The 25882-nt window shown below is 40.2% G+C and overlaps 2 protein-coding genes across 7 annotated transcripts in view; both read left to right on the plus strand.

The window, feature by feature from the left end:
• LOC124857754 (rho GTPase-activating protein 21-like) overlaps nt 1-11411 on the plus strand; it is a 100381-nt gene extending 88970 nt beyond the window's left edge. For all 6 annotated transcript variants that reach the window (XM_047349167.1, XM_047349168.1, XM_047349170.1 and 3 more), the window contains 9 exons: nt 361-519; nt 677-755; nt 833-906; nt 986-1075; nt 1163-1288; nt 1370-1411; nt 2917-3022; nt 6147-6178; nt 8862-11411. In XM_047349167.1, the coding sequence (XP_047205123.1) occupies nt 361-519; nt 677-755; nt 833-906; nt 986-1075; nt 1163-1288; nt 1370-1411; nt 2917-3022; nt 6147-6178; nt 8862-10475 (2322 nt within the window). In that variant the 3' untranslated portion in view covers nt 10476-11411. The remainder of the gene's footprint in view (nt 1-360; nt 520-676; nt 756-832; nt 907-985; nt 1076-1162; nt 1289-1369; nt 1412-2916; nt 3023-6146; nt 6179-8861) is intronic.
• Nucleotides 11412-11538: 127 nt separating this feature from the next.
• LOC124857892 (apolipoprotein D-like) lies at nt 11539-24966 on the plus strand. The gene is made up of 6 exons (XM_047349453.1): nt 11539-12891; nt 19276-19400; nt 19479-19544; nt 23648-23664; nt 24231-24307; nt 24398-24966. The coding sequence occupies exons 3-6, from the start codon at nt 19482-19484 to the stop codon at nt 24664-24666; spliced, it is 426 nt and encodes a 141-aa protein (XP_047205409.1). The 5' UTR covers nt 11539-12891; nt 19276-19400; nt 19479-19481; the 3' UTR covers nt 24667-24966.
• Nucleotides 24967-25882: the final 916 nt, after the last annotated feature.

Below are 25882 nucleotides of genomic sequence, written 5' to 3' on the forward strand. Positions count from 1 at the left end.
AGCCCAAAGCTCTGATGTTGTGTGTTAATCTCTCAGAAGCCATTAAATATTGATATATTGAAAGATAAAATTATTTAAAGGCTTAGTAATGTCAGTGTATGTAAACTTCTGATCTTGAAAAGTCATGAAAAATAAAATTCTCTCCTATTCTGGCATTCGGCAAATACAAATAATTTCAACAATCATATCTGATCTAAAACAGGAAAAGTTTCTTCTGATTTGATTTTTTATACTGTATGTAAATATCCGGTTTCTGATATGAAATGGGTTTGAATAAAAATGTGCACGATACTGTATGTTTGTACATAAAGCGTCATGAGGAGTAGCCTCATCGGTTATTTATGGCTTTCTGTCCTCCAGTTTGTGCCTCTGATCGTAGAGGTTTGCTGTAAGCTGGTGGAGGAGAGGGGACTGGAGTACACGGGCATCTACAGGGTCCCCGGAAACAACGCTGCCATCTCCAACATGCAGGAAGAGCTCAATAACAAGGGCGTGGGTGACATCGATATCCAGGATGATGTGAGTGTCCTTTATCAATCTGTGCTGCTTAAAATACCTGCCGGACAAAGCTGCAAATTGTCCCGGTCAGGGCAGCTGTAGCACCTGCCGGGGTATCAGTTAATGGCTTTTAAAAATAAATAAAAAAAAGCAACAGTATAAATCATTTCTCCTGCAGAAATGGAGGGACCTCAATGTGATCAGCAGCTTACTGAAGTCCTTCTTTCGAAAGCTTCCTGAGCCCCTGTTTACCAACGGTAAGCTTGTTCTGCTCGCCATCTTGTGGTCACAACTGTGAACTGTAGTTCTATAAAAGTGTTCTGTTCCCCTGCAGATAGGTACGCAGATTTCATTGAAGCCAACAGAATAGAGGATCCAGTGGAGAGACTCAAGGTGCTGAAGAGACTGGTGAGTAAAACGGATTAAATTCACCTCAAAATAAGGGGAAAAAGTTAGAAAATACTTAACGTCTGTTGACGGCCTGCAGCTTCATGAGCTACCGGATCATCACTATGAGACCCTGAAGTTCCTCTCAGCTCATCTGAAAACTGTAGCTGAGAACTCAGAGAAAAACAAGGTTATCATCTCATAACTTTCACACTTTTTCTTTAGTTTTAGGCATAACTTAAGACCTAAAATACACCTGGTTTCCTTTTAATGTCAGATGGAGCCGAGGAACCTGGCCATCGTGTTTGGCCCCACCCTGGTGCGCACCACCGACGACAACATGACCCACATGGTGACGCACATGCCCGACCAGTACAAGATAGTGGAAACACTCATTCAGAACGTGAGCCTCTGATCCTTCAGTGACCATCCTTTTACACGTGTTAACCGGAGCTTCACCTCTTACTCTGTTTTCTCCCTGCAGTACAACTGGTTCTTCACTGACGATGGAAATGGAGATCCAGTGGTGAGTTAACTCTGTTCAGGATGTAAAGACAGTTTAATATAGATCAGGGGTCTAGATTTAGGCCCTTCAGTGGGTTTTGTTTTTAAATTTAAAGATAACATAAATGGTTATTTTTCTGCGGTTCTCTGAAGTGTTTTCATCCAGTAATCAACACTGAATTTCTAGAACATTATGACCCTAATGTTCTGGACCTGGGACAAGATCATCTACCCATGACAGTCTGTAACTAGTAGAAAATAATCAATATTTACCTTTTCGATCTTCCTGCTGTATAAACAGTGACACAAATTCCAAAAATAAATAAGTTACTAAATTGTTACATTATTACATTGGTATATGTAATAATTTAAGTTAAATTGGAAATATATATTTCAAAGAAATATGTTTTTTCAATACATTTTAAGGTCTTCATTTATTCCTTTATGCAGTAATTAAATTGGGGAAAATAGTCAAACTTTGTGAGAATAAGGAAAGAAATGCAAACGCCTTTTTTCAACCCAAAACTCGCAGTTTCAGGGACTAAAATATTTTTTCAGTTTATTTAAATGTTAATGAACTTCTTTTTTAATGCAGCTAAGACACCATGTGATGTACAGGACCCTCCATATTTATTTACACCTCTGGTAAAGATGAGTAGAAAGCCTGAAAATAAACTCTTCTTCCAAACTTAGACTTTCATACAAGATTAAGATTTTTTTTTAACTAAATTACTAGTTGCCCTATTAACAGCACTACTGAATAAATGTGACTGAGCTATTTTATTTTATTTACAATTTGCTTTTATAGTTGAGCAAAATTTCTAGGAACATTTAATTAGTGATCTATGACTTACTGTTCACCTGGGGGTATAAATACGTCATGACACACAGGCCTTGCCTCTTAGCTAATCTTCAAAATGGGAGAGTCAAGAATAGAGAGTGGAGGATGGTAAGGGATGTCACATTAAACCTACACAGCTCACTGCAAAGAGTGGCACCTGAAGTCACCATAACAACCGTTAGATGCTATCTCCATGGTGACCGGTTGTTAGGCAGCGATGCCAGAAAAGAGCTTTTCCTGTCCTACCATCACGAACGTAAATATGTGGAGTGGCTCAACTCTACTGGCATCTGCCAGAAAACTGAAAATGGATCATGATTAGGTCTTTCAGCCGGATAATGATCCAAAACAATCTACGCAGAAATGGATCATCAGACAATAGATCAGCCTCTTCCCATGACCATCTCAGTCCCAGAACTAAACCCTGTAGAAAGCCTGCAGAGTGAGCCAAAAGAAAAGTATAGCTGGGTTGGGATGATATTCAGATTAAATATCCTGTTTAATATGATATAAACATGTTATTTTGACACATAGAAGCTAAAAGGAGAAATAAGTCATTTTTTTTCTTTTTGTCCAAACATAGTTTTGAGGTCCTGAAATTTTCATCACCAAATGAATAACAGCAGTCAAGCTCCGTTTTAGTCCGCCAGTCTAACATTTACGGTCTGCTCTTTCACGTCTTTCAGACCGTTTCCCCCGATGAGAACGTCGTCGAGTCTCAGCCCGTCCCCAACATCGACCACCTGCTCACCAACATCGGTCGCACCGGCACGTCGCAGGGTGACGTATCAGGTAACGCGCTGCCTCCGCCGCTGGTGAGCCGTCCTCTGTCCTTTTCATCCGCCACGGTCAAAGACGGGGACGTTTCCGTTTAAAAAAACATTAAAAATTATGTTGATGATAATGCAGCTTCTCCCTTTGCTTCTTTGGCTTCTGTAATTTATCTGCATCTCTAAGAAGGATGCATAAAAATGCAGTGTTTCCTGTTTTGCTGTAACTTTGATAAACTTTGCTAAATTATTTGTACTCCTTAAGCTTTTTACACATTTGTGTCATATAATAATAATATAACCTTTGACCTGTTTTATTGAGATTATACGCGAAAGACCAACACAAAGTAGTGCATAATTGTAAAGTGGAGAAACAAGGTTTTAAATGTAGTTTTTATTTTTTTATTTTATAAAGTTTTATTTTGATCTCATTTATTCTTGCTTAACCACGGCTAATTATGTTTATGAGTAGAAAAGCATAACGAGGGACAAGGTCAGCAAATCTGGCTTTAAATCCTGTAAGCAACATATCGGTAATATGTTGAGCTGTAACAATGTTGCAACGACATTGTTCCTGACAAATAAACCAACAGATAAATAAATATTTAGAGAAGTCAGGAGGCCCATTGTAGGTCTGGAGGAGCAACAGAGATCCACGGCTCATGGGCAGTCATGTTAGAAGCTGCAAAAGGACCCTCAGACTGGGGTGGAGGTTCTTCTTCCAGCAGGACAGCGACCCTAAGCATGCAGTCAGACCCACAATGAAATGGTTCCAATCTAAGCATATTCATTTGTTTTAATGGCCTAATTAAAGAATCGGTGGCAAGAGTTGACAGTTGATGCTCAGAGCTACTCTCTATCCAATCTGTCTCGGCTCGAGCTATGTTGAAAAGAAAAATGGTTGAATAATGTTCTACTTTGTGCTGATCTACCGCATAGGATCTCTATAAATTACATTAAAGGTTCTGGTGACAAAGTTTAAGGAGTATGAATACTTTAGCAGGACGCTGAAACAGCTGGTAAACAGCTGGTAAAGTAAAGCAATAAAAGATGTAATTTCCTGCTGATCTTGTTTTGGGCTGTGCTCCCCTCTCCCTCTTTATCCTGCCTACTATTGCACTAACTCGGCATGTTCTTCACATCAGTGCAGATGTTTTTACAGTAAAAGGCGACCTCTGATCCCTCTGTCTCTAGTGAGGCTCTGTCGGGTGTCCTAACGGCTTTCCCAGCATTCACACATACTGATCTTGACACAGGCCAAGTGGGCGGAGTCTATCACGCCATGATGTCTCTGATGGACTCTGTACTGTCCGTGATGGACAGCTGGAACTGTAGGAAGAAGGAGGACTGTTGCCCGCACTGTAGCTGCCTAGTCTGCAGGAACCCGCAGGTGTTTTAAATCCAAAAACGAACGTGAAGATGAGGCGAAACTTAGAAAAACAAAACAAAAACAAAAAGAAACCCGGGGAAGCAGTATGGCTACACGGTACAGTCCCCAATGATGTGGGTTTTCTGTCAGAGTATACCTTACGCAGGCCGGTGCTGCTGTCTGAAAGGCTCTCCGCTGTCTTTCCTCACTGTCTTACAAGCTGGCCTACAGGAGAGATAGCATGGTATGGTTTCTACTTCCAGTCAGTGTGCACCTGCATACACTTTACCATCATCTGTACTGTACTTAAGGGGAGCGGAGGGGGGCTCGGCTGTAAAGCACAAATTTTAAAGCTGGACGTGAAATGATTATTATGAGGTAATCACTGATCATAGGATCCCTCACCCACACTCATCTCTCTCATGTAGCGTCCTCCTGTCTCATATAGCTAGCCCCTCTGTGACCCCCCTGTCACTTTTCTTTTACTTCGATGGCCATCTCTGTTTGTGTCCCTTTTCATCTCACCTTTAAGCTGCCCTGTCAGTTAAATAACTAACTATATCGCCTGTTCTTTCAGAACTATGGCTCAGTTACTGATTAAAAGGATGGTCCTACATTTTAGAGCTGCGGTTCTGTCGAGTTTTACTGGTCTTCCTGGTAAATAAATGTGTAAAAACCCTCAACATGAAACCTTCTTTTAATACAGTAGCAAAATCCCAAACTATAATAAACACAAAAAAACTTTTATTTGAGTACATGTATTCAACAGGTAAATTCTGTTCATAAAACTATTTTTTTAACCTGTTAAACATCATATCTGATAGCTGTTTGGTGTTTTATTAAGTTTCCTAACATTGGAATAAAGATGTAAGTCAGCAATAGTTGGAATTCTGGCATCTGATTACATCTGATAGGATTATTCATTTAATAAACTAAACTTATCACTAATACTGGTTCCCCTGCTGATGATTCTTTGTATTATCACCTTGTGCCAGTGGGACAGAACCTAGTCTTCTTCTATAACAATATATAAGGGCTCTTTGACCATTACTCTATGCTATCTAGGTCATCCAGAGTCCTGGGTTTGCTCTTATAATCTGTACTGTTCAGCCCATCCCACAGGCTTTTTTTAAAATAAGATTTAGGTCTGTGGGACTGAGATGGGCATGAAGAAGACTTATTTTCTTTTAGGTGGTTGAACATTTCTGTTTTTATATAGACAAATGTTTCAGCTTTCAGGTTCAAGTTTTCTGGCAAAGATAGATTCCCGCAATAAAAAAAGCAGCTTCAGCATTTAACAATTTTCTGTAAATTTTATTTATTTTATCTACATCAACACAGCAAACTGGGTTGTTGGTAGTAATTATTGAAGTGCAGCCAAAGAAGATGCGGTCTCAGTCAACGTGCCTCCTTCTGTCACCATCCTCGTTGCATGGCACATCCACTCTGCTGCTCTTCAGGTCAGCTACCTTAGACTGCCTCACTCTCTGCGGAGACCCCTTGCTTTCAATGTTCAGGTGTGTGTGTCAGAGTCGAAAAAGAACATCCCATCCTGGGCGGACGTGGAGCTCATCTGTATGTCTGTGCAGCATGGCCTGTCGTCTGCTTATCAGTCTTGTCCAGTGTTTTCTCACCTCGTTTTCATGCTCTCATTCGTCAACATAACACTTTATTTAATTTTAATTCATTCCCCTATGTTGTACCACCTCTTTCGTGTTATTTTTTTACATGTAAAAGTCATCTAATGTTGTTCTTTTTGGTCTTTTTTACCCCACAGATTCACCAACTAGTGACTCAGCTAAATCTAAGGTGAGTGCGTCGAGGTCACTGATAGTTTAGAGTTACAGGCGCTAAAAAGAAAGTTGCATGACATAAATGCTTCGAAGGTTATACAGCTATAAATCGCTGGCTCTGCTTTTTAAGAATCGGTTCTCTGTACCTCGTATCTCATTAAAGGGCTTTAAGTTTTAATTATTAATAAAAACATGAGCAAGTATCAGTAATTACGCTTAACAAATGTTGTTAAATGTACCTAATAGTTAACTGAAAGTGATAAATCTGCTTTTTGGTTCTGAGCTGAAATCTTAAGTCCAAGAACACTAAGATAGTAAAGATGCTTCGGGGAGGTGCTAATTAGTTATATAAAGGCCTGAAATTGCCATAATTGAGAGCATAAAATGTACATAAAAACCCTAGTAAATACTTTATTATGTTAAATAAAATTATGAAAATGTAACATTTTATCCTGTATCTCTTTGTTTCCTTTTCATTCTTTTTTTTTTTAAATAGTAATTTTATGTATTTTTATACTATTTATTTGTTGCAATTCCCCCCGTTTTTAATTCCAAGAAACAGCTCTATAAATGTCTGTGAGTGTGGTGCAGTGAGACAGTGGTGAGGTGTGTGGTAAGAGCAACAGATGGTTTCAGGGTGGGGGGTGGGGTCAGCTTTGAGCTCCTAGTTTGCACAGGTGAGGTAAGTTTATTTATATAGCGCTTTTCAGTAACGAGACACTCAAAGCGCTCTACATACAATTACAATACAATCACAAAGAAAATAAACACAGATACAGACACAGAAAAACAAATCAAATGATCCTTCTAAGAAATCTAATAGTCTCATCATTCCACTGAATTCTAACTAGTGAAGCTGAGTCACTGGTACAAAACAGCTTTAATCCACATTTTCAGGTGCTAATTATATATTGCTTTTACTGGTACTCTAAGTTGAACTAAGTAAGTCCATTGTAGTCTAATTAAGAAAGCTGGGTCATTGGTGTAAGAGCAGCTAAAGTCCAAATTACTAATAATATTTGGTTTTCGCTGGTAATCCTTCTGATAAAACTAAAAATCAATGAAAAAGTAATGAATTACTAATAATAATTGGCTTTTGCTGGTAATCCTTCTGAGAAATGTGAAAATCTATGAAAAGTAATGAAATCACATAATTAGGTAAAGTAAGATAGGAGGAAAAAAAAATAGTACAAAAAACCTCAGCAGGGGTAAGCAACACACACATAAGTAAAGATTTAGCAAGGGTACGGTGGAATCTTGAGGGTGCGAATTTATAAAAGTCTGAGTGTGTTTGCAAGAATTAGACTGTCAACACTGATAGAAGCACCATTGTCCTTGAGAAGAGAGGTGGAAGTTTTATCAATGGGACGCATAGTCCTATCAGCACACAGCTGGTAGGGGAGTGCTGGGAAAGAGCGTCGTGTTTATATAACATCCAGGAAATATTTTGTCAATAGCCAGTTAGCAGAAGTTGCCAAGGCCACATTGGGGCGCCAGATTTAGAAAAACAATAAATGTTGTGGTTCAGGAAGTTGTGAATTTCCAACTACCTTAAGAGTTTTACTGGTTTGTCTCAATTGCGAATCCAAATAGCCAAATTTCTGGTACTTTCCGCAGATCTGGAGCGTACAACTTCTCCAAGATTATATCCTTTAACCTCCGAGTCCAACCGCTGCCAGGCTGCGATTCTGTTCAAGAATCGTGTCCAGCTTGTGATTCTGCTCTCTTAACATTTCAGTCTGAGTGTTGATCGCTCTACTGACTCCATCTAACATCGCAGGAAGCTTTGGAAAGCTTTGAACAGCTGCCCACGTTTTGCGAATCACTTGATAAGCCAGGTAACCACCAACTCCAAAAAGCAGAAATCCTGTTATCAAAAGTCCAAATATCTACACATTTTCTATGTCCTCGACCAACATCGCAGTCAGGTACACAATCTTCCACTGCTGCTAAGAATCCATTGTGTTTCCAGAGAAGAATGTCCCACCTGGACAAGAGGGTCTCCTTTACCCTGTCTTCCTGTCGAAAAAAAATGTGATTTCGTTGAGAGTCCAGCTGACCAAATCCATAATTTAAAAGTTTGGAGGATATGCAAAGCGAGGCTCTGAGAAAAATACAGACAAAAAGAAGAAGCAGGGATCAGCAGGGAGGGAGGGAGAGAAAATGCGTGTGTCTTCCACCGAGAGCAAGAGAAAAAATACTTATACTTTGTTGTTGCAATATTCCTGTCTTTATTCCAGCCTGATAATGCAAAGTAGGAAGCTGGAAAAAAAGAAGAAATAGATTTTAAACGTGTGTAAATATCTGACAGGTATTGCTGTAGTTTCAGTCCTGCAAATAGTGACATTGCTCTCAGAGGAGCTCATTTGGGTCTAGAAGGAGGTGCTGCTTCTTGCTGTACTGCTGCTTTCTTGCAACTCCTCCTCAGCTTCATGGCATTGCTTGTGCCTCTGCAGCTTCTGCTTTACCTGCTTCTTTCGAGGCTGCATGGCAACAATAATAATGTACATCCTCATTATGATGCTGCTAATGTTCCTCTTTCTGTCCACTTCTCTGGTCGGTGCTTCTCAAGAGCAGGTGGAGTACTGATCTAAGGAATGAAGGCTTATTTGTCTCCTTATTTTGTCTTTTCCCAGTTTAACATGACCCATTTTTGTATTTTTTTCTTTTTCTCTGCCCAATCTCCATTTTCCCTGCAGGTTTCCTGGGGTTATGGGAAGGACCAGTGCAGCAGAGAGCTTCTGGTCTCCTCCATCTTTGCTGCCGCCAGCCACAAAAGAGGGAGGTCAAGGGAGAAGCCGCAGCCTAGCAGCTCAGATGATGATCTCGATGCCGTGTTCCCCAGAAAGGAAGTTCCCGGCCAAAAAGTGAACAACCACTCACTGCAGACCAAGGCTCCAAGCCAGACCCGTCCCAACCCCACCACCAAGCCGAGAGCTGAGGAGAGGAAGGAGAACGGTAGAGCTGTTGAATTCACATTTAAAGCCAAGAGGGAGCACAGAAACTCATCTTTACTCAAAGAAAAGACTCCACCCCGACGTCCCTCGCCTTCACCCTCACCATTGCCAATTATCAGCGATCAAACAGCTGCCCAGAGGAAGATTTCCCTGTCGTACCCCCCATCCCAGCTGGAAGAAAACACCTCTGACCTTGGGACCATGAGCTCTGGGGCATCTGTCTCACGATCAAGACCCAAAAAGTGGACTGGTGGAGCTTTCATGGATCTGCCTGCCAGTGTGGGACAAGGAGCAGGGACGTCAGCCGGAGCTGAGGTGAGCTCCATCACCTCCGACTATTCTACCACCTCCTCCATCACATTCCTGACCGGCGCGGAGTCAAGCGTGCTCAGTCCGGAGCTACAGGGCGGGGAGGAGGCTGACGACGAGCGCAGCGAGCTCATTAGTGAGGGGCGACCCATGGAGACAGACAGCGAAAGTGAATTCCCCGTGTTCGCTCCCGGAGGTGGCAGCAGCCAGTCCACGCCTTGCCCGAAGCAGAGTCAGGAGAAAACTGATGCTGGGGGTAAAGAGGGCATCCCAGAGGGGGCGGGCACACAGAGACAGGAAGCACGGCGCCTCTTCCCCACACACAGGATGATTGAATGCGACACTTTATCCAGAAAGTGGTCCCTAAGGCATAAAACTGATAGTGACTCGTCAGCAGAGGGGGCTGTGGGGAACGAGGGGAGAGCAGAGCCTTCCAACCGGTTTTCTCGAGTCTTGGAGGTGATGAAGAAAGGCCGGTCGTCAAGCAGCATCAGCTCCTCTTCACGCAGCGAGTCGGAGCGCCCTGAGCCGGCCTGGCACCTGAAAATCACAGAGCGGCTGAGGTTCAGGATACGATCATCTGCTGATGACATGTTCACCACGAAGGGCCAGGCTCCTGATGCTCAGAGCAAGAAGAAGAACATCCGCCGGAGGCACACCATGGGCGGGCAGAGAGACTTTGCAGAGCTAGCGGTTATTAACGATTGGAGGGAGCAGGGGGGCGTAGACCAGACAGCCGATCTGTCGGCTCTGGACCGCCTCAAGCCCACGTGGTCCTCTCAGGACCATTCCATCAGAGACTGGATCACCCGTGAGCGCCTCAGAGGCTCCGAACCGAGTGCAGAGGTGGCTCCCAAAGCGGTGCCAGAGGACGATCATCCCGCAGCTCCGGACACTGTACCTGAAAAACCTCAGCCAACGAAGGCAGCGCAGGTTAATGGAGACGGGCTGCAGGACACAAATAAAACCCAGCTGGGGTCGGACGCTCACCCACACAAACTCTCCAGAGCACAAGTTACCCGCTCTCGGTTTTACCAGTACCTGTAGGTGTAGAAACCGTAACTAAAGACAGAGCGAGTGTGTTCAAGTGTGAATGTGTGTATTTTAGCACAATATTTTTATACTAAAGTATACTTTCTGTATTTACTGTACATACTGTGTATAAGCTCTGATGATTGTTACTAAACTAATGTTAAAGATGATTAAGTTCTCTGCCATACTGGAACAGACACGGAAAGGAAACATGAACTTTCTCCTGCAAAACTGACCCGAGAGTCTTTATTCTGTCATATGGACACAGATGATAATGAAGATTTTCACAGCAGGAGGATTCATGGTTCAGTTCTTCCTCATGTATGAAGAATGTTTTACTTTTTCTGGGCTAATACTAGACGCTTGTGACAATACTGTCTGTTTTTGTTCTGTTTGTACTTGAAGTACGTAGGAATACTAACGGCTGCTTTCTGAGCTGCGTTCTGTGGGAAGTTTTATTTCTGCAGCACACTCAACAACAGCCAGATATTAGCTGGAAGAACTGGAGGATGGTTATAGTTTTATCCCTAAAAAAAAAGGCTATGAAATGGTAATGACGAGATGCTGACGCTATAGTATGTAATGCTTTGGTACATTAGTTTTTATTTCCAAAAAAAGTATGTTTTTACCTGTGCAAGTTGTTCTTATCTGAAAAAGTGCCTCTTTTGTTTTCTTTTTAAAAGCAGTTTTTATAAACAGTTATCATTCACAAAAGGATTGTTTGAAACAAGAACTCCAGTTTTCAGTGAAATCTACAACTCCAGCATTTGTTTCCCCACCCCCACCTGTGTTTTTAAAGTGCAGTAAAAGGCACCAGCGCCTTTAACTGGAAGAAAAACAAGCTAGGTTTGAAACCTGTATTATATGAATGTTTGCTGCAGCAGAGCATGGGTTCAGTCCCCCCCCCCCCTTCCCAACAAACACTGGAAATAAATAAAAATCGTAAGTATATTTTGGCATTGTTGCAGTTATTTATTTCTTAAATTATCCTATTGCACATTAAACACAGGAAGACATGTAAATGTCTGTTCACTGACCTCATATTCTTTTCTATTATCTAAAACATTAGTGGGGAACCTTTGGCCTCTGGACATTATGCTGCCCTCGGAACCCTTTTATCTGGTCCGTCACACAATTTAAGAAAAAGAAATCAAATAATTAAAGCTTGGGGGGGAATAAAAGGTATTTCTGCTATACAAATGTCAATATAATTATATAATGTAACCCTAATGATATAGACAGAGAGTTGTCCATCATCACAACTGTGGAGGAAAGAAAAGTGGATGTTAAAGGGCACATTTTGTTTTGAAAGAAATGGACAAGCAAATATGTTTTGTCGGTGAAAAGCAAACCTGGGTGTTTCGTTTCACTAGGTGGTGCTGAGAGTCAAGGAAAAAGTCCATTATGGAGCTGTGTTATAGGAGTAGGCCCGTAAACTGTAGGAGCTGAGTGGACAGATGAGTGCCCACAAAGCTGCCGCGCTTCGCTTTTAAATTCACAACACTTAACAAATTCAACATCATAATTGTTCGAACTCATTAGTGGTTTTACTGTTTTTCGCAGCTGGAAATACATAAAAAAATGATCACTTTAGATCTTTTCTTATGTTTAGCCTCTAGACTATGTAAGATTAGGGTTTTTAATGGGCCTGTGGCTCTTAAAACTGGGTCTGGTTTAGGTGTCAAACAAAGCATTGCCCCAGATGATTTTCTGAAATTTTTACAAGCAAAGTAAAAGTTAAACAAATCACAAACTATAATGTAAAGGATCTGTATTAAATGTAGGATATTCAAGTCCATATTTATTTAGGTCTTACTGTTTTTTGAATCCGCTGATCTGAATTGGTCCAGATGGCCTAAAAAATAAAAACAATTAATGAAATGACCCTTTGCTACACTGACGACCTTAGCACTGTGTTGTTTCCATGATTTGTTTAACATACAAATAGGAAAATATTTTCAATTTCCACCTGGAATTACATAACTGAAATAAATCAAGAATAACTCCAGAGGTATGAAGTCTAAATGAAAACTGTTGGTACCTGTATAAAGGTGAGAAATAAAAGAATAATTTTCCAGTGAAACCACTATTGCAACTCTTACTATGACTGATTTACTTGTGATTAAACAAGGACAAAATCCTATTTTTTTAACCTCTTTTTTGCAAAAAGAGAAGGGTTTTACATTGCGTTTTGTTCAGTCACCTCTGAACAAAATTTCATAAATAATGAAATTTCCACACAGATAAGCGACACTTTTTGTTGACACGGTTGAGCCTGAATGACTGAAACTATTTGCCTTTAAGGACGGTGATGGCATTTATGCCTCGTGCTTTCAAGAGTGACGCAACGTGAGCCAGAAGCCCATCCAGTTCTGGACATTTTAGCAGAAGTCTGGAACAAACCTTCACCTGACAACACCTCAGAGCTCAGGTAACAAAACCATTGATATGTTTTTTTTTTAGCATTATTAAAGATTTCAGACACCTGACCTTGACAAAGTCCTCAGGTAAATTTTATTTATTTATTTAGTGACCTATCCTTTTTGGTTTTTCTATGACTTTTTTCTACATTGTTGTTAAATATGAAAAGTAGCTAAAAAAAAGAAGCTGCTTTGTGAAAACAAACGTCTTTAAGATTTTTTTATTTTGGCGGAAAAAGGCAAAAAGACATTTTCCAGCAGCCAGCAGGTGAAGCGTGATTGTAACTTATTTGAACAAAAGTTGATTAATGCATGTAAAAAATAGAACATCCCTGTTGTAAAGTCAGATTTATTGTTTGTTTTCCTCAATCGTGATAAGTCATATATCTTGTACAATTTAAATAAAAAACTGGCACATCTGTATTATTTCATCATCTATATTTTGTAAACTCATTTCTGCTGGAATATAATTTTACTGCACTTAAACAGAAATATTTTTATGTTTTGGCAGCTACTTTTACAAATACCAACTGAGCTAAGATAACTGAAAATCTTTTCTACAATTTGGATGACGACTAATGTCATGGTGGCACAACCGAAAACCCGGGAGCTTTTAGCGTGAAGTTAAGAAATAATAACTCTGAACCGGATATTGTATCATCTAGAAGAACCCAAATGACTTTACGATTGAGCTGCATTTGTAGTTTCAAATACAGGTCCTTCTCAAAATATTAGCATATTGTGATAAAGTTCATTATTTTCCATAATGTCATGATGAAAATTTAACATTCATATATTTTAGATTCATTGCACACTAACTGAAATATTTCAGGTCTTTTATTGTCTTAATACGAATGATTTTGGCATACAGCTCATGAAAACCCAAAATTCCTATCTCACAAAATTAGCATATTTCATCCGACCAATAAAAGAAAAGTGTTTTTAATACAAAAAACGTCAACCTTCAAATAATCATGTACAGTAATGCACTCAATACGTAGTCGGGAATCCTTTGGCAGAAATGACTGCTTCAATGCGGCGTGGCATGGAGGCAATCAGCTTGTGGCACTGCTGAGGTCTTATGGAGGCCCAGGATGCTTCGATAGCGGCCTTTAGCTCATCCAGAGTGTTGGGTCTTGAGTCTCTCAACGTTCTCTTCACAATATCCCACAGATTCTCTATGGGGTTCAGGTCAGGAGAGTTGGCAGGCCAATTGAGCACAGTGATACCATGGTCAGTAAACCATTTACCAGTGGTTTTGGCACTGTGAGCAGGTGCCAGGTCGTGCTGAAAAATGAAATCTTCATCTCCATAAAGCTTTTCAGCAGATGGAAGCATGAAGTGCTCCAAAATCTCCTGATAGCTAGCTGCATTGACCCTGCCCTTGATAAAACACAGTGGACCAACACCAGCAGCTGACACGGCACCCCAGACCATCACTGACTGTGGGTACTTGACACTGGACTTATGGCATTTTGGCATTTCCTTCTCCCCAGTCTTCCTCCAGACTCTGGCACCTTGATTTCCGAATGACATGCAGAATTTGCTTTCATCCGAAAAAAGTACTTTGGACCACTGAGCAACAGTCCAGTGCTGCTTCTCTGTAGCCCAGGTCAGGCGTTTCTGCCGCTGTTTCTGGTTCAAAAGTGGCTTGACCTGGGGAATGCGGCACCTGTAGCCCATTTCCTACACACGCCTGTGCACGGTGGCTCTGGATGTTTCTACTCCAGACTCAGTCCACTGCTTCCGCAGGTCCCCCAAGGTCTGGAATCGGCCCTTCTCCACAATCTTCCTCAGGGTCCGGTCACCTCTTCTCGTTGTGCAGCGTTTTCTGCCACACTTTTTCCTTCCCACAGACTTCCCACTGAGGTGCCTTGATACAGCACTCTGGGAACAGCCTATTCGTTCAGAAATTTCTTTCTGTGTCTTACCCTCTTGCTTGAGGGTGTCAATAGTGGCCTTCTGGACAGCAGTCAGGTCGGCAGTCTTACCCATGATTGGGGTTTTGAGTGATGAACCAGGCTGGGAGTTTTAAAGGCCTCAGGAATCTTTTGCAGTTGTTTAGAGTTAACTCGTTGATTCAGATGATTAGGTTCATAGCTCGTTTAGAGACCCTTTTAATGATATGCTAATTTTGTGAGATAGGAATTTTGGGTTTTCATGAGCTGTATGCCAAAATCATCCGTATTAAGACAATAAAAGACCTGAAATATTTCAGTTAGTGTGCAATGAATCTAAAATATATGAATGTTAAATTTTCATCATGACATTATGGAAAATAATTAACTTTATCACCATATGCTAATATTTTGAGAAGGACCTGTATAGGAAGAAGAAAACCAAACTTCTGTTTCATGTTTTGTGCACCTACCACCGCAGATGATCCACCAGTATAAAGTTACGAGAATGTTACTTTAATCTAAAACTTTTTGTTTTACTTAAAAATGCTGCATAGGGCGCAACCCATGTCTTCCCCTAATCTTTCTTCCCATTTCCAGTCAGCACACTTTCAGAAAAAATTAGAAATTAAAGGCCACTAGTGCCGCAAAATAAATTATATAAAAAAAAGTTTCATTTAAACTTGTAAGCAAAGTAAAAAGCTGACACAGGGGGATTGTCAACATCTGTCTAATTTGAAATGAGTCGCAAAAGACAGGTGACTTAACCATTAGTTCACCTGTTTAAAAAATAGTTGCACTATCTGAACTATTTTTAGAGGGTAAAGTTGACTAATAAATGATTAAACATATTTAAATACATTGGTTTAAACTCAAAAATATGCATTGCCTATATTTAAATAATTCTTTAAAAAATACCTTTATGAGAATCCCTATTTTTATGCCTTTTGTGTTGTTATCAGACCCGATTTAGTTGACTAGTTTAGTTATTTAATCAACCAACAACCAGAGTCACAAGTCTGTTCCAAGAGAGCACATCTGATTCACCTGTAGTCATAGCTGGCGGATACATTTCAAAGGAATCACTTCAAAGGTGTCAGTCTGGAGAAGGATACAAAGAAATTACACAGGATTATACAGTCATTGTAAAATGAAACTACACCTTGTATTTGTTTAAGGGTTTTTTCCGCCGCAACATAATACAAAATTAAATTACTTAAAACAAACCTCAGCGTACAAAAACATAACAGATAAAAGGACCTAGTTTGAAGACAGTTTATCTAATAAATCATGGAAGACACCCACACAAATATGCACAAAGTTCCTGCGTGAGATTAAACCCGATGGTTCGAACTTTGCTCAAGTGGCCGCACCTTGTCTTGAAAACAACAAAAAAAGAAAGCCAAGTGTGTACAAAGAAAGGTGTGAGAATGATAGGTATGCAGGGCTCAGTTTTGAGTCCTGAAACTTGCAAACAGAACACTGGAGAAAACTGAAATGACATAAAACAGAAATGATTTTTGCAACATTTGGACAGCAAAATGACCTAGAAAATAATAGAAAACATTTCCAAAAAGATTAAAACAAATTTACACTGAAATGTTGTCACAGTAGGTTTTCCTAACATTTATATATCTATATCCTTAAGCCAAACGCATCGTTTTCAGAGAGGCTAAAGGGGATCAAAAAGATCCCATTGTAGAAATGTATCAATCAGAAGAAGGGAATAGTAAAAAGTCTAAAAAAAAAAACAAAGCTACATAAATATCTGTAAAATCTGATTAAGATTACACCAATCTCAGATTTCATATTAGAACACTCCTGAATTTTACGCATAAGCATCCCTTAACTGAATCCATATTTTATTGATGTTAAAAAGAATGAAAAAAAAAAAAAAAAAACAGTTGTACAAAGGTATCAGTCGGGAGAAGAACAAAATTTAGTTTTTTTGCTGCATTTGGTTAAGATTAAACTAACCCCTTAAAATCTAATTAGGCCCGAGCAGCAAAGCGCTGCGAAGGCCTATTGTAATCGCTCTGTTTATTATTATTCTGGCGACAAATGAATTGCCTATTTGGCGGCTTTAACATATCCAAAAACTCACCAAACTTTACCCAAAATTGTCCCCCTGGTGAAATTTTAAGTCTTTAATGTCGCCATAAGTGGGCGTGGCCAAACCACTTAGCCACGCCCCCAAACGTGAGATAGCCCGAACCGTAAGTCGTACAGATCTGAAAGTTGGCACACTGCTAGAGCTCCTCAAACCAAGATAAAAAGTCTCTTGGGGGTATGTCCTAAAACGCACAGGAAGTCGGCCATTTTGGGTCAAAGGCCAATTTTTGCCCATTTTTCACTTTTACTCACCTCGAACTTTAACGAACTCCTCCTAGGGATTTTGAGCTATCAGCTTCATATTTGGTCAATGTGGAGTTGAGGCACGGGGGATTAAAAGTTATCAAAATTGTGACTTTTCGTGTATGTTGAAGGGGCGTGGCCGGGGCATGAACTTGGCGTTCGCGCCTAAAAGTGAAAAATTGCAATAACTTTACCAAACAAATTACAAATCACACCAAAGTTGGTATGAAGGACAGCCTTCGGGTTCCCGACGATTCTATGGGGTCATATGCTGACATCATCAAAGCCACGCACCCTCAGAACCGGAAGTCACTTTTTTCAATTGGAAGGGTGCCTCTATGACCCTCTTGACCCAATCCACTTGAAAGTGTGTCAGAAGACAGATAACTAGTGGGTCTAACTTCGTTTGAGGCACAGTGACTTTTCATAAAAGGGCGTGGCCGTGGTGGCGCGGCAAAGTTGGATGTCACGCCATGGCCATACGTTTGGCTTTAATCTCCACATACATCATCTGATCTGCACCAAATTCCATGTGATTGAACCTACTCCAGTCCCCAACAGAGATCTGATGACATATTTGGTGGGCGTGGCCTAATTTGTCCACAGCGCCCCCTAGAAAATTTTAAAAAATCAGCCCCAAGCCATGCTTTGACCGAGGATTCTGAAATTTGGTACACATATGTAACTTCTCGGGACCTACAAAAAAGTCTATTGGAGCATTGGTCCAACCCCCACAGGAAGTCGGCCATTTTGGATTGAAGTTGCCATTTTTACCCTGTTTTGGGCGTTTCTAGCCCGCATATCTGAGCGAACTCATCGTACAGCTTTTGACTTACACACTTGAAAATCACTCAGTATACTCTTAAGGGATTGGGGATCAAAAGTTATCAAAAGCTTTTTGATACACGATAGCGTGTGGGCGTGGCCATGACTCAAAATATGACTTCTCACCATAAAAGACAAAATTGATATAGCTCCTACAAGGAAAGTCACAGACACATTAAACTTTTTGGGATTGATCTGCCTCTATGCTTGAACAATATTCACTGGTTAGATGCTGACATCATCGAAGACCCGCCCCCTGATAACAGGAAGTGTCACGTTTTCCTTTACAGAGTCAATGTTTGATGTTCTTTACCTAATCAACGTGAAACTGTCCCAAGTAACAGATAACATGATGGTCTTAGACAGTCGACAGTACTTACTGCTTTAGTTGGACAGTGTTAATATGATGGCGTGGCAAATTCTGATGTCACACCACAGCCATACGTTTGGCTCTAAATTTCACATGGATTATCTGATTCACTCCAAAATAAATATGGCTGATATTTCTCAGTCCCCAAACACCTCTATTGGATTACATTGGAATTTGGATCAACAGCGCCCCCTAGGACACTTCAAGGGCTATATCTCCCTCATACATCATCAGATCCACTTGAAATGTAGTATACATGATCATGAGTTAATGATGGACATGTTGACACAGTCAATTGATGATGTTGTTTTAGCCCCACCCACAAACAAACAAGTGAGTGCAGCTTCCATCTGGAAGGTCCGATTTACTCCAAATTTTGAATGCTTTTTGCCAGACTCAAACTCTGCATGACCGAAGATCATTTGACATTTTGCCCACAGTGCCACCTACTGGCGACGCGTTGAAGTGAAGCGGTGTCATCGTGTGTGGCGTGTAGGAGGCGATGCCAGGGTCCCGCGGTGGCTGCACAGGCCAAGCGGCGCTTGGCTGTGAGGGCCGCACAATGCTGCTTGCAGCTTTAATTAAGATTAAAATTGTTATATGTCTTTCTGTAAAAATATTAATAACATAAACCAAATGGCACAAAAGGGTTACAGATTAGTACTTAAATCTACCACAAGAAGTCATTACACTACACTAGCTTGATGATAATTTCTTTATTTTCTTTATTTGTGTGAGAAACCAAATGGATTACTAGCTGAACTGAGTTGCTTATTATGTGTTTGTTTACAAATATAGAATCAAATAAAAAATCAAGCAAAGTTATGGTCTTCTCGTTTATTTTCTGCTGCTTCACGTCTCCACTTAAGTCATAGGCAGCACCTTACATATACATCAGTAAACTTCCTGTTATCTCCGCTCTTAATTTCTGCGGTGTTTTCTCCTAGCTCCAGAAGCAACAACGTCCCCTTCCTTCTTCATCCTCCTGCTGCTGCCTCTGATCTCAGCTCAGAGTTTTCACTATGGTAGCTGTCCTACTCCAGCTGTGCAGCCTGACTTTGACCTCCAGGAGGTAAAGCTAAGATATACTTTAATGCATCCACAGAAAACCATGTGTTTCTCATACATTGTTATTTGTTTCTGTTAACAGTACATGGGAACCTGGTATGAGATAGAGAAGATCCCTTCTTACTTTGATAATGGAAAGTGCCTTGAGGTAAACTACTGACTAAAGAAAGATGGTACCGTCCAGGTGCTCAACTCTCATGTCATGTGAGTAATTCTGCTTTTCTTCTAAAGTTTCAAGAAGTTGGTGGATTTTCTGACAGCAAACAAATATATATGATAATATTTAATTTTAATTATATTAATGTTACTTGAATAGGTTTAGTGCTACCATTTCAGAAGGGATGAGCGACTTGTAAATCAAAAGACGTTAGGAGGACAAGTCGTGTTCCTTTCACAGTTTTAACGACAGGGGAAAATATTTTATTAACTTTTATGTTTTGCCTAGTTGTAATAAACTAACAAGGGCATTCGTTTTGTTTTGTGACATTTTTAATCATTAAAATAGCTGGCTGTTTATCTGATGTCACATTTTCAAACTAAGCTCAGCAACTGATTTCTAATCTGCACTAGTTTAATCCCCAAAATAAATGTCTATTCAAAGGCATAAATCTGTGAATTCTATAAAGGTCCTTCTCAAAATATTAGCATATTGTGATAAAGTTTATTATTTTCCATAATGTCATGATGAAAATTTAACATTCATATATTTTAGATTCATTGCACACTAACTGATATATTTCAGGTCTTTTATTGTCTTAATACGGATGATTTTGGCATACAGCTCATGAAAACCCAAAATTCCTATCTCACAAAATTAGCATATCATTAAAAGGGTCTCTAAACGAGCTATGAACCTAATCATCTGAATCAACGAGTTAACTCTAAACACCTGCAAAAGATTCCTGAGGCCTTTAAAACTCCCAGCCTGGTTCATCACTCAAAACCCCAATCATGGGTAAGACTGCCGACCTGACTGCTGTCCAGAAGGCCACTATTGACACCATCAAGCAAGAGGGTAAGACACAGAAAGACATTTCTGAACAAATAGGCTGTTCCCAGAGTGCTGTATCAAGGCACCTCAGTGGGAAGTCTGTGGGAAGGAAAAAGTGTGGCAGAAAACGCTGCACAACGAGAAGAGGTGACCGGACCCTGAGGAAGATTGTGGAGAAGGGCCGATTCCAGACCTTGGGGGACCTGCGAAAGCAGTGGACTGAGTCTGGAATAGAAACATCCAGAGCCACCGTCCACAGGCGTGTGCAGGAAATGGGCTACAGGTGCCGCATTCCCCAGGTCAAGCCACTTTTGAACCAGAAACAGCGGCAGAAGCGCCTGACCTGGGCTACAGAGAAGCAGCACTGGACTGTTGCTCAGTGGTCCAAAGTACTTTTTTCGGATGAAAGCAAATTCTGCATGTCATTCGGAAATCAAGGTGCCAGAGTCTGGAGGAAGACTGGGGAGAAGGAAATGCCAAAATGCCAGAAGTCCAGTGTCAAGTACCCACAGTCAGTGATGGTCCGGGGTGCCATGTCAGCTGCTGGTGTTGGTCCACTGTGTTTTATCAAGGGCAGGGTCAATGCAGCTAGCTATCAGGAGATTGTGGAGCACTTCATGCTTCCATCTGCTGAAAAGCTTTATGGAGATGAAGATTTCATTTTTCAGCACGACCTGGCACCTGCTCACAGTGCCAAAACCACTGGTAAATGGTTTACTGACCATGGTATCACTGTGCTCAATTGGCCTGCCAACTCTCCTGACCTGAACCCCATAGAGAATCTGTGGGATATTGTGAAGAGAACGTTGAGAGACTCAAGACCCAACACTCTGGATGAGCTAAAGGCCGCTATCGAAGCATCCTGGGCCTCCATAAGACCTCAGCAGTGCCACAAGCTGATTGCCTCCATGCCACGCCGCATTGAAGCAGTCATTTCTGCAAAAGAATTCCCGACCAAGTATTGAGTGCATAACTGTACATGATTATTTGAAGGTTGACGTTTTTTGTATTAAAAACACTTTTCTTTTATTGGTCGGATGAAATATGCTAATTTTGTGAGATAGGAATTTTGGGTTTTCATGAGCTGTATGCCAAAATCATCCATATTAAGACAATAAAAGACCTGAAATATTTCAGTTAGTGTGCAATGAATCTAAAATATATGAATGTTAAATTTTCATCATGACATTATGGAAAATAATTAACTTTATCACAATATGCTAATATTTTGAGAAGGACCTGTATATATATAAAATGTTTTAAGGATGTACCCAAGGAATAAGAAGATTCCAACTTTCTGCTATTATTGTTTTTATTCTTAATTAAGCAAAGCTAACACAAGGCAAACCCTCAGGATATGTTGACCTAACATGTTTACCTTTTAGAACTACAATTTTTAATGCTTTAGGTTTCATAGGTACTTACAAATAAAATTTTACATATGTGTACAGTTTATAAACATTTAAAACATATAAACATATGTTTATACTGATACACTAAAGCTAATGTATCTGTTTACATTTTTACCACAGGTAAGCTAACCAGTAAATAGTCAATTTTCACACTAATTCACAAAACAGACGTTTAACTCCCAGAACTCCATATTTGTATGCTTTATTTTTATACACAATTTCATAATAATACAGTTCCATAAAATATCTCTTTTCCCAGTATCTACACTGAGCTAAGTCAAGCTAACCAGCAGGTTTTCAGTTTTCTTTGCAGTAATCCAAAGAAAGCAACATTCCTTTTCTCTCTGTACACCTCAGACTTCCAGTACAAGACAGACACCTGTCATCTGCAGAAATACTCGGATGATTCTGCAGTCGTGGGGTGGATCAGAGATGGACAAGAAGCTGAGTACAGGAAGGTGGTGGACTGCTTTGTGGCATGGTGTGGCAACAATCATCTCATTTTGAATGTGACTAAAACAAAGGAGATGATTGTAGATTTGAAGAGAAACAGGAATAAGTCAAAAACTATTTCTATCATGGGAGAAGAAGTGGAGGTGGTGGAGGAGTATAAATACCTCGGTGTTCACCTGGACAACAGACTAGAGTGGAGATGCAACTGTGAAGCCATCTACAAGAAGGGACAGAGCAGACTGTACTTCTTGAGGAAGCTTAGGTCCTTTGGTGTTTGCAGCAAGATGCTGCATATCTTATATAAGTCTATTGTGGAAAGTGTGATCTCTTCTGCCATCATCTGCTGGGGAAGCAGCATCAGAGCCAGGGACTTAAAAAAGCTCAACAAGCTGATAAAGAAAGCTGGCTCTGTTCTGGGGACTCCTCTGGAACCTCTGGAGATCATTGTGGAAAGACGGATTCTTCATAAAATGAAGAACATTATGGAGAACCCTGAGCATCCTCTTCATGAGACTGTCCTACAACAACAGAGTGTCTTCAGTCAGAGGCTTCTTCAGATCTGCTGTAAGACGGAGCGCTACAGGAGATCCTTCCTGCCCACAGCCATCAGCATCTACAACGGCTCTTTGAAGAAACCTTCATAATATGAGCTATAACAACATTTAATTTCCCTTTGGGATTAATAAGGTATTTTTGAATTGAATTGATTTACTACCTAGAATAATACTTTAATGGCTTAGTTTTTCCACTTATGCATGTTATTTATAAAATAAGAAAGGGAAATTTTCTCTTTATGTGTTTATGCTAAACTAGGCTAAGCTAAGCTAAGCTAAGCTAAGCTAAGCTAAACTAAACTAAACTAAATTAAGGTAGGCTAAGCTAAGCTAAGCTAAGAAGATTGTGCACATGCAGTGTATTTATGCTAAGCTAAGCCATGCAAAGTTCAGCTGAAATAAACTACATTTTCACATACACAAAATTTTTTTTTACCTCCAACCAATATTTTTATTGTTTAGGTTTAATGTATCAAAATCTAATTATATAAATTGTGTTCAAAACACAACAGGCGGGACTGTTTGGTTAAACTTTTCGGTTTTTATGCTAAGCTATACAGGATGCTGTGCATGTTTATTGAACATAATGAAAAAAAAAATACTTCTCCTGTCAGAACAATATTTTCAATGTTTACCTTTTAGTAAGAATTAACTCATCTATGTTTCACCTTCTAAATGTTTATGCTAAGCTAACTAGATGGTTTTCTTAATACACAAAAACATCTGTACCCCCTGACATTATATTTAATAGTTCCCCTTTGTTGATAAAACATTTGTTATTTATAGTGATGGACAAAAGCTGAATAATTCCCTTTTTCACTTATATCTGTTTTTTGACAAGCTAAGCTACCAAGGAGGGTCAGTTTACATAAGAAAGCTTTGACTACCCAGAGCAAACAATTTTGAATACTTTTGTTTGCATAATTATAAATATAAACAATGTAAATGGACTGAACTTATATAGCGCTTTACCAGTCATACAGACCGCTCAAAGCACTTTACACTAGAGCTACATTCACCCAATTGCACTCACTAACACATTCATACACCGATACACAGATCGGTAGGCAACTTGAGGTTAAGTGCCTTGCCCAGGGGCACATCAACCCTATGGCAGGAGCAAGCTGGAATCGAACCCACAACCTTCTGATTGCAAGACAACTACTCTTCCTACTGAGCCACAGTTGCCTCAAATGGTTGTTTTATTTATTGAAGTAAAGTCAGACTATATCTTGTTGTTTGTGTTGTGCTATGGTAAGCTTACTAACAGGATTTAATTCCTTCTAGTATGATAAGATTATTGCTAATCTTTTTAGGAATAAACTCAGGTTTCTGAGGAAATTATGAGGAATCAGGTCTGCTTAAATATTGTTTTTTGTGCAAGCCTCAATTATATGCCATTAAGTTCCTTAAAATTGTTACAGCAAAGGCGAGAAGATTGTGGTAGAAGGGACGGCTAAGATTTTGGACCCTCGTGAACCAGGAAAACTTGGAGTCAGCTATACACCTTGTAAGAAATTGTGGTTTGGATATCATTTCACCATCCTTTTCTTCTTTTTTATATCCTATTTTTTTGTTTAAATGGTTTTAATTTTCTGTGTTACCCCCTACAGTCCATACTGGGTTCTGACTACTGACTACACCAATGTAACCATTGTGTATTCCTGCACTGACTTCTTGAGTCTTTTCCACCTCAACTTCGTCACTATTCTGTCACACTCGCCCTTCCTGCCTAATGAGATGGTGCATCATGCCAAAGAGCTGCTGATGAGTGAAGGAATTGATGTTTCTGAGATGGAGCCAACTAAGCAGGACTGCCACGAGGACCATGAGGACCATCACGGCAGTGAGGAAGAATGAAAGCTAGGGCATGATATGTAGGCTTTTGTTCTTTTATGCAATTGCCTGCTGAGTTAAACCTTTATACATTACAAATTCCCCAGAATTACTGTGTTTTTAATCTTTGTTTCTTCTTTGAACTAATCCGGATTTAGATCTTTTGACTGCGATTTAGGTTTACATTGTCTTCACCCTCTTCCCAGGTTTACTTCGTGTGGTCTGGAACTTTATGGAAATGTAAAAATCCTGTGAAACAATTAACCTTTGATTCTGTAGGAGCTATATACATGCAATTCCAAAAACTGTATGATCTAACAATGCTTATCCACTGATGCAATGTAACAAATGTAGTGTAACAATGTATTCTGTGATAATTGCTAATCAATTAAACATGTTTTGGTGTGAAAGGACAAAAACAAATTAATTGGTTAGTCAAACTACGAATTAACACATGTGGAATTATATACTGAACAAAAAAGTGTGAAACAACTGAAAATATGTCTTATATTCTAGGTTCTTCAAAGTAGCCACCTTTTGCTTTGAGTACTGCTCCGCACACTCTTGGCATTCTGTTGATGAGCTTCAAGAGGTAGTCACCTGAAATGGTTTTCCAACAGTCTTGAAGGAGTTCCCAGAGATGCTTAGCACTTGTTGGCCCTTTTGCCTTCACTCTGTGGTCCAACTCACCCCAAACCATCTCGATTGGGTTCAGGTCTGGTGACTGTGGAGGCCAGGTCATCTGGCGCAGCACCTCATCACTCTCCTTCTTGGTCAAATAGCCCTTACACAGCCTGGAGGTCTGTTTGGGGTCATTGTCCTGTTGAAAAATAAATGATGGTCCAACTAAACGCAAACCGGATGGAATAGCATGCCGCTGCAAGATGCTGTGGTAGCCATGCTGGTTCAGTATGCCTTCAATTTTGAATAAATCCCCAACAGTGTCATCAGCAAAGCACCCCCACACCATCACACCTCCTCCTCCATGCTTCACGGTGGGAACCAGGCATGTAGAGTCCATCCATTCACCTCTTCTGCGCCGCACAAAGACACGGTGGTTGGAACCAAAAATCTCAAACTTGGACTCATCAGACCAAAGCACAGATTTCCACTGGTCTAATGTCCATTCCTTGTGTTCTTTAGCCCAAACAAGTCTCTTCTGCTTGTTGCCTGTCCTCAGCAGTGGTTTCCTAGCAGCTATTTTACCATAAAGGCCTGATTCACACAGTCTCCTCTTAAC

This window comes from Girardinichthys multiradiatus, chromosome 21 (assembly GCF_021462225.1).
Source record: "Girardinichthys multiradiatus isolate DD_20200921_A chromosome 21, DD_fGirMul_XY1, whole genome shotgun sequence".
Lineage (NCBI taxonomy): Eukaryota > Metazoa > Chordata > Actinopteri > Cyprinodontiformes > Goodeidae > Girardinichthys > Girardinichthys multiradiatus.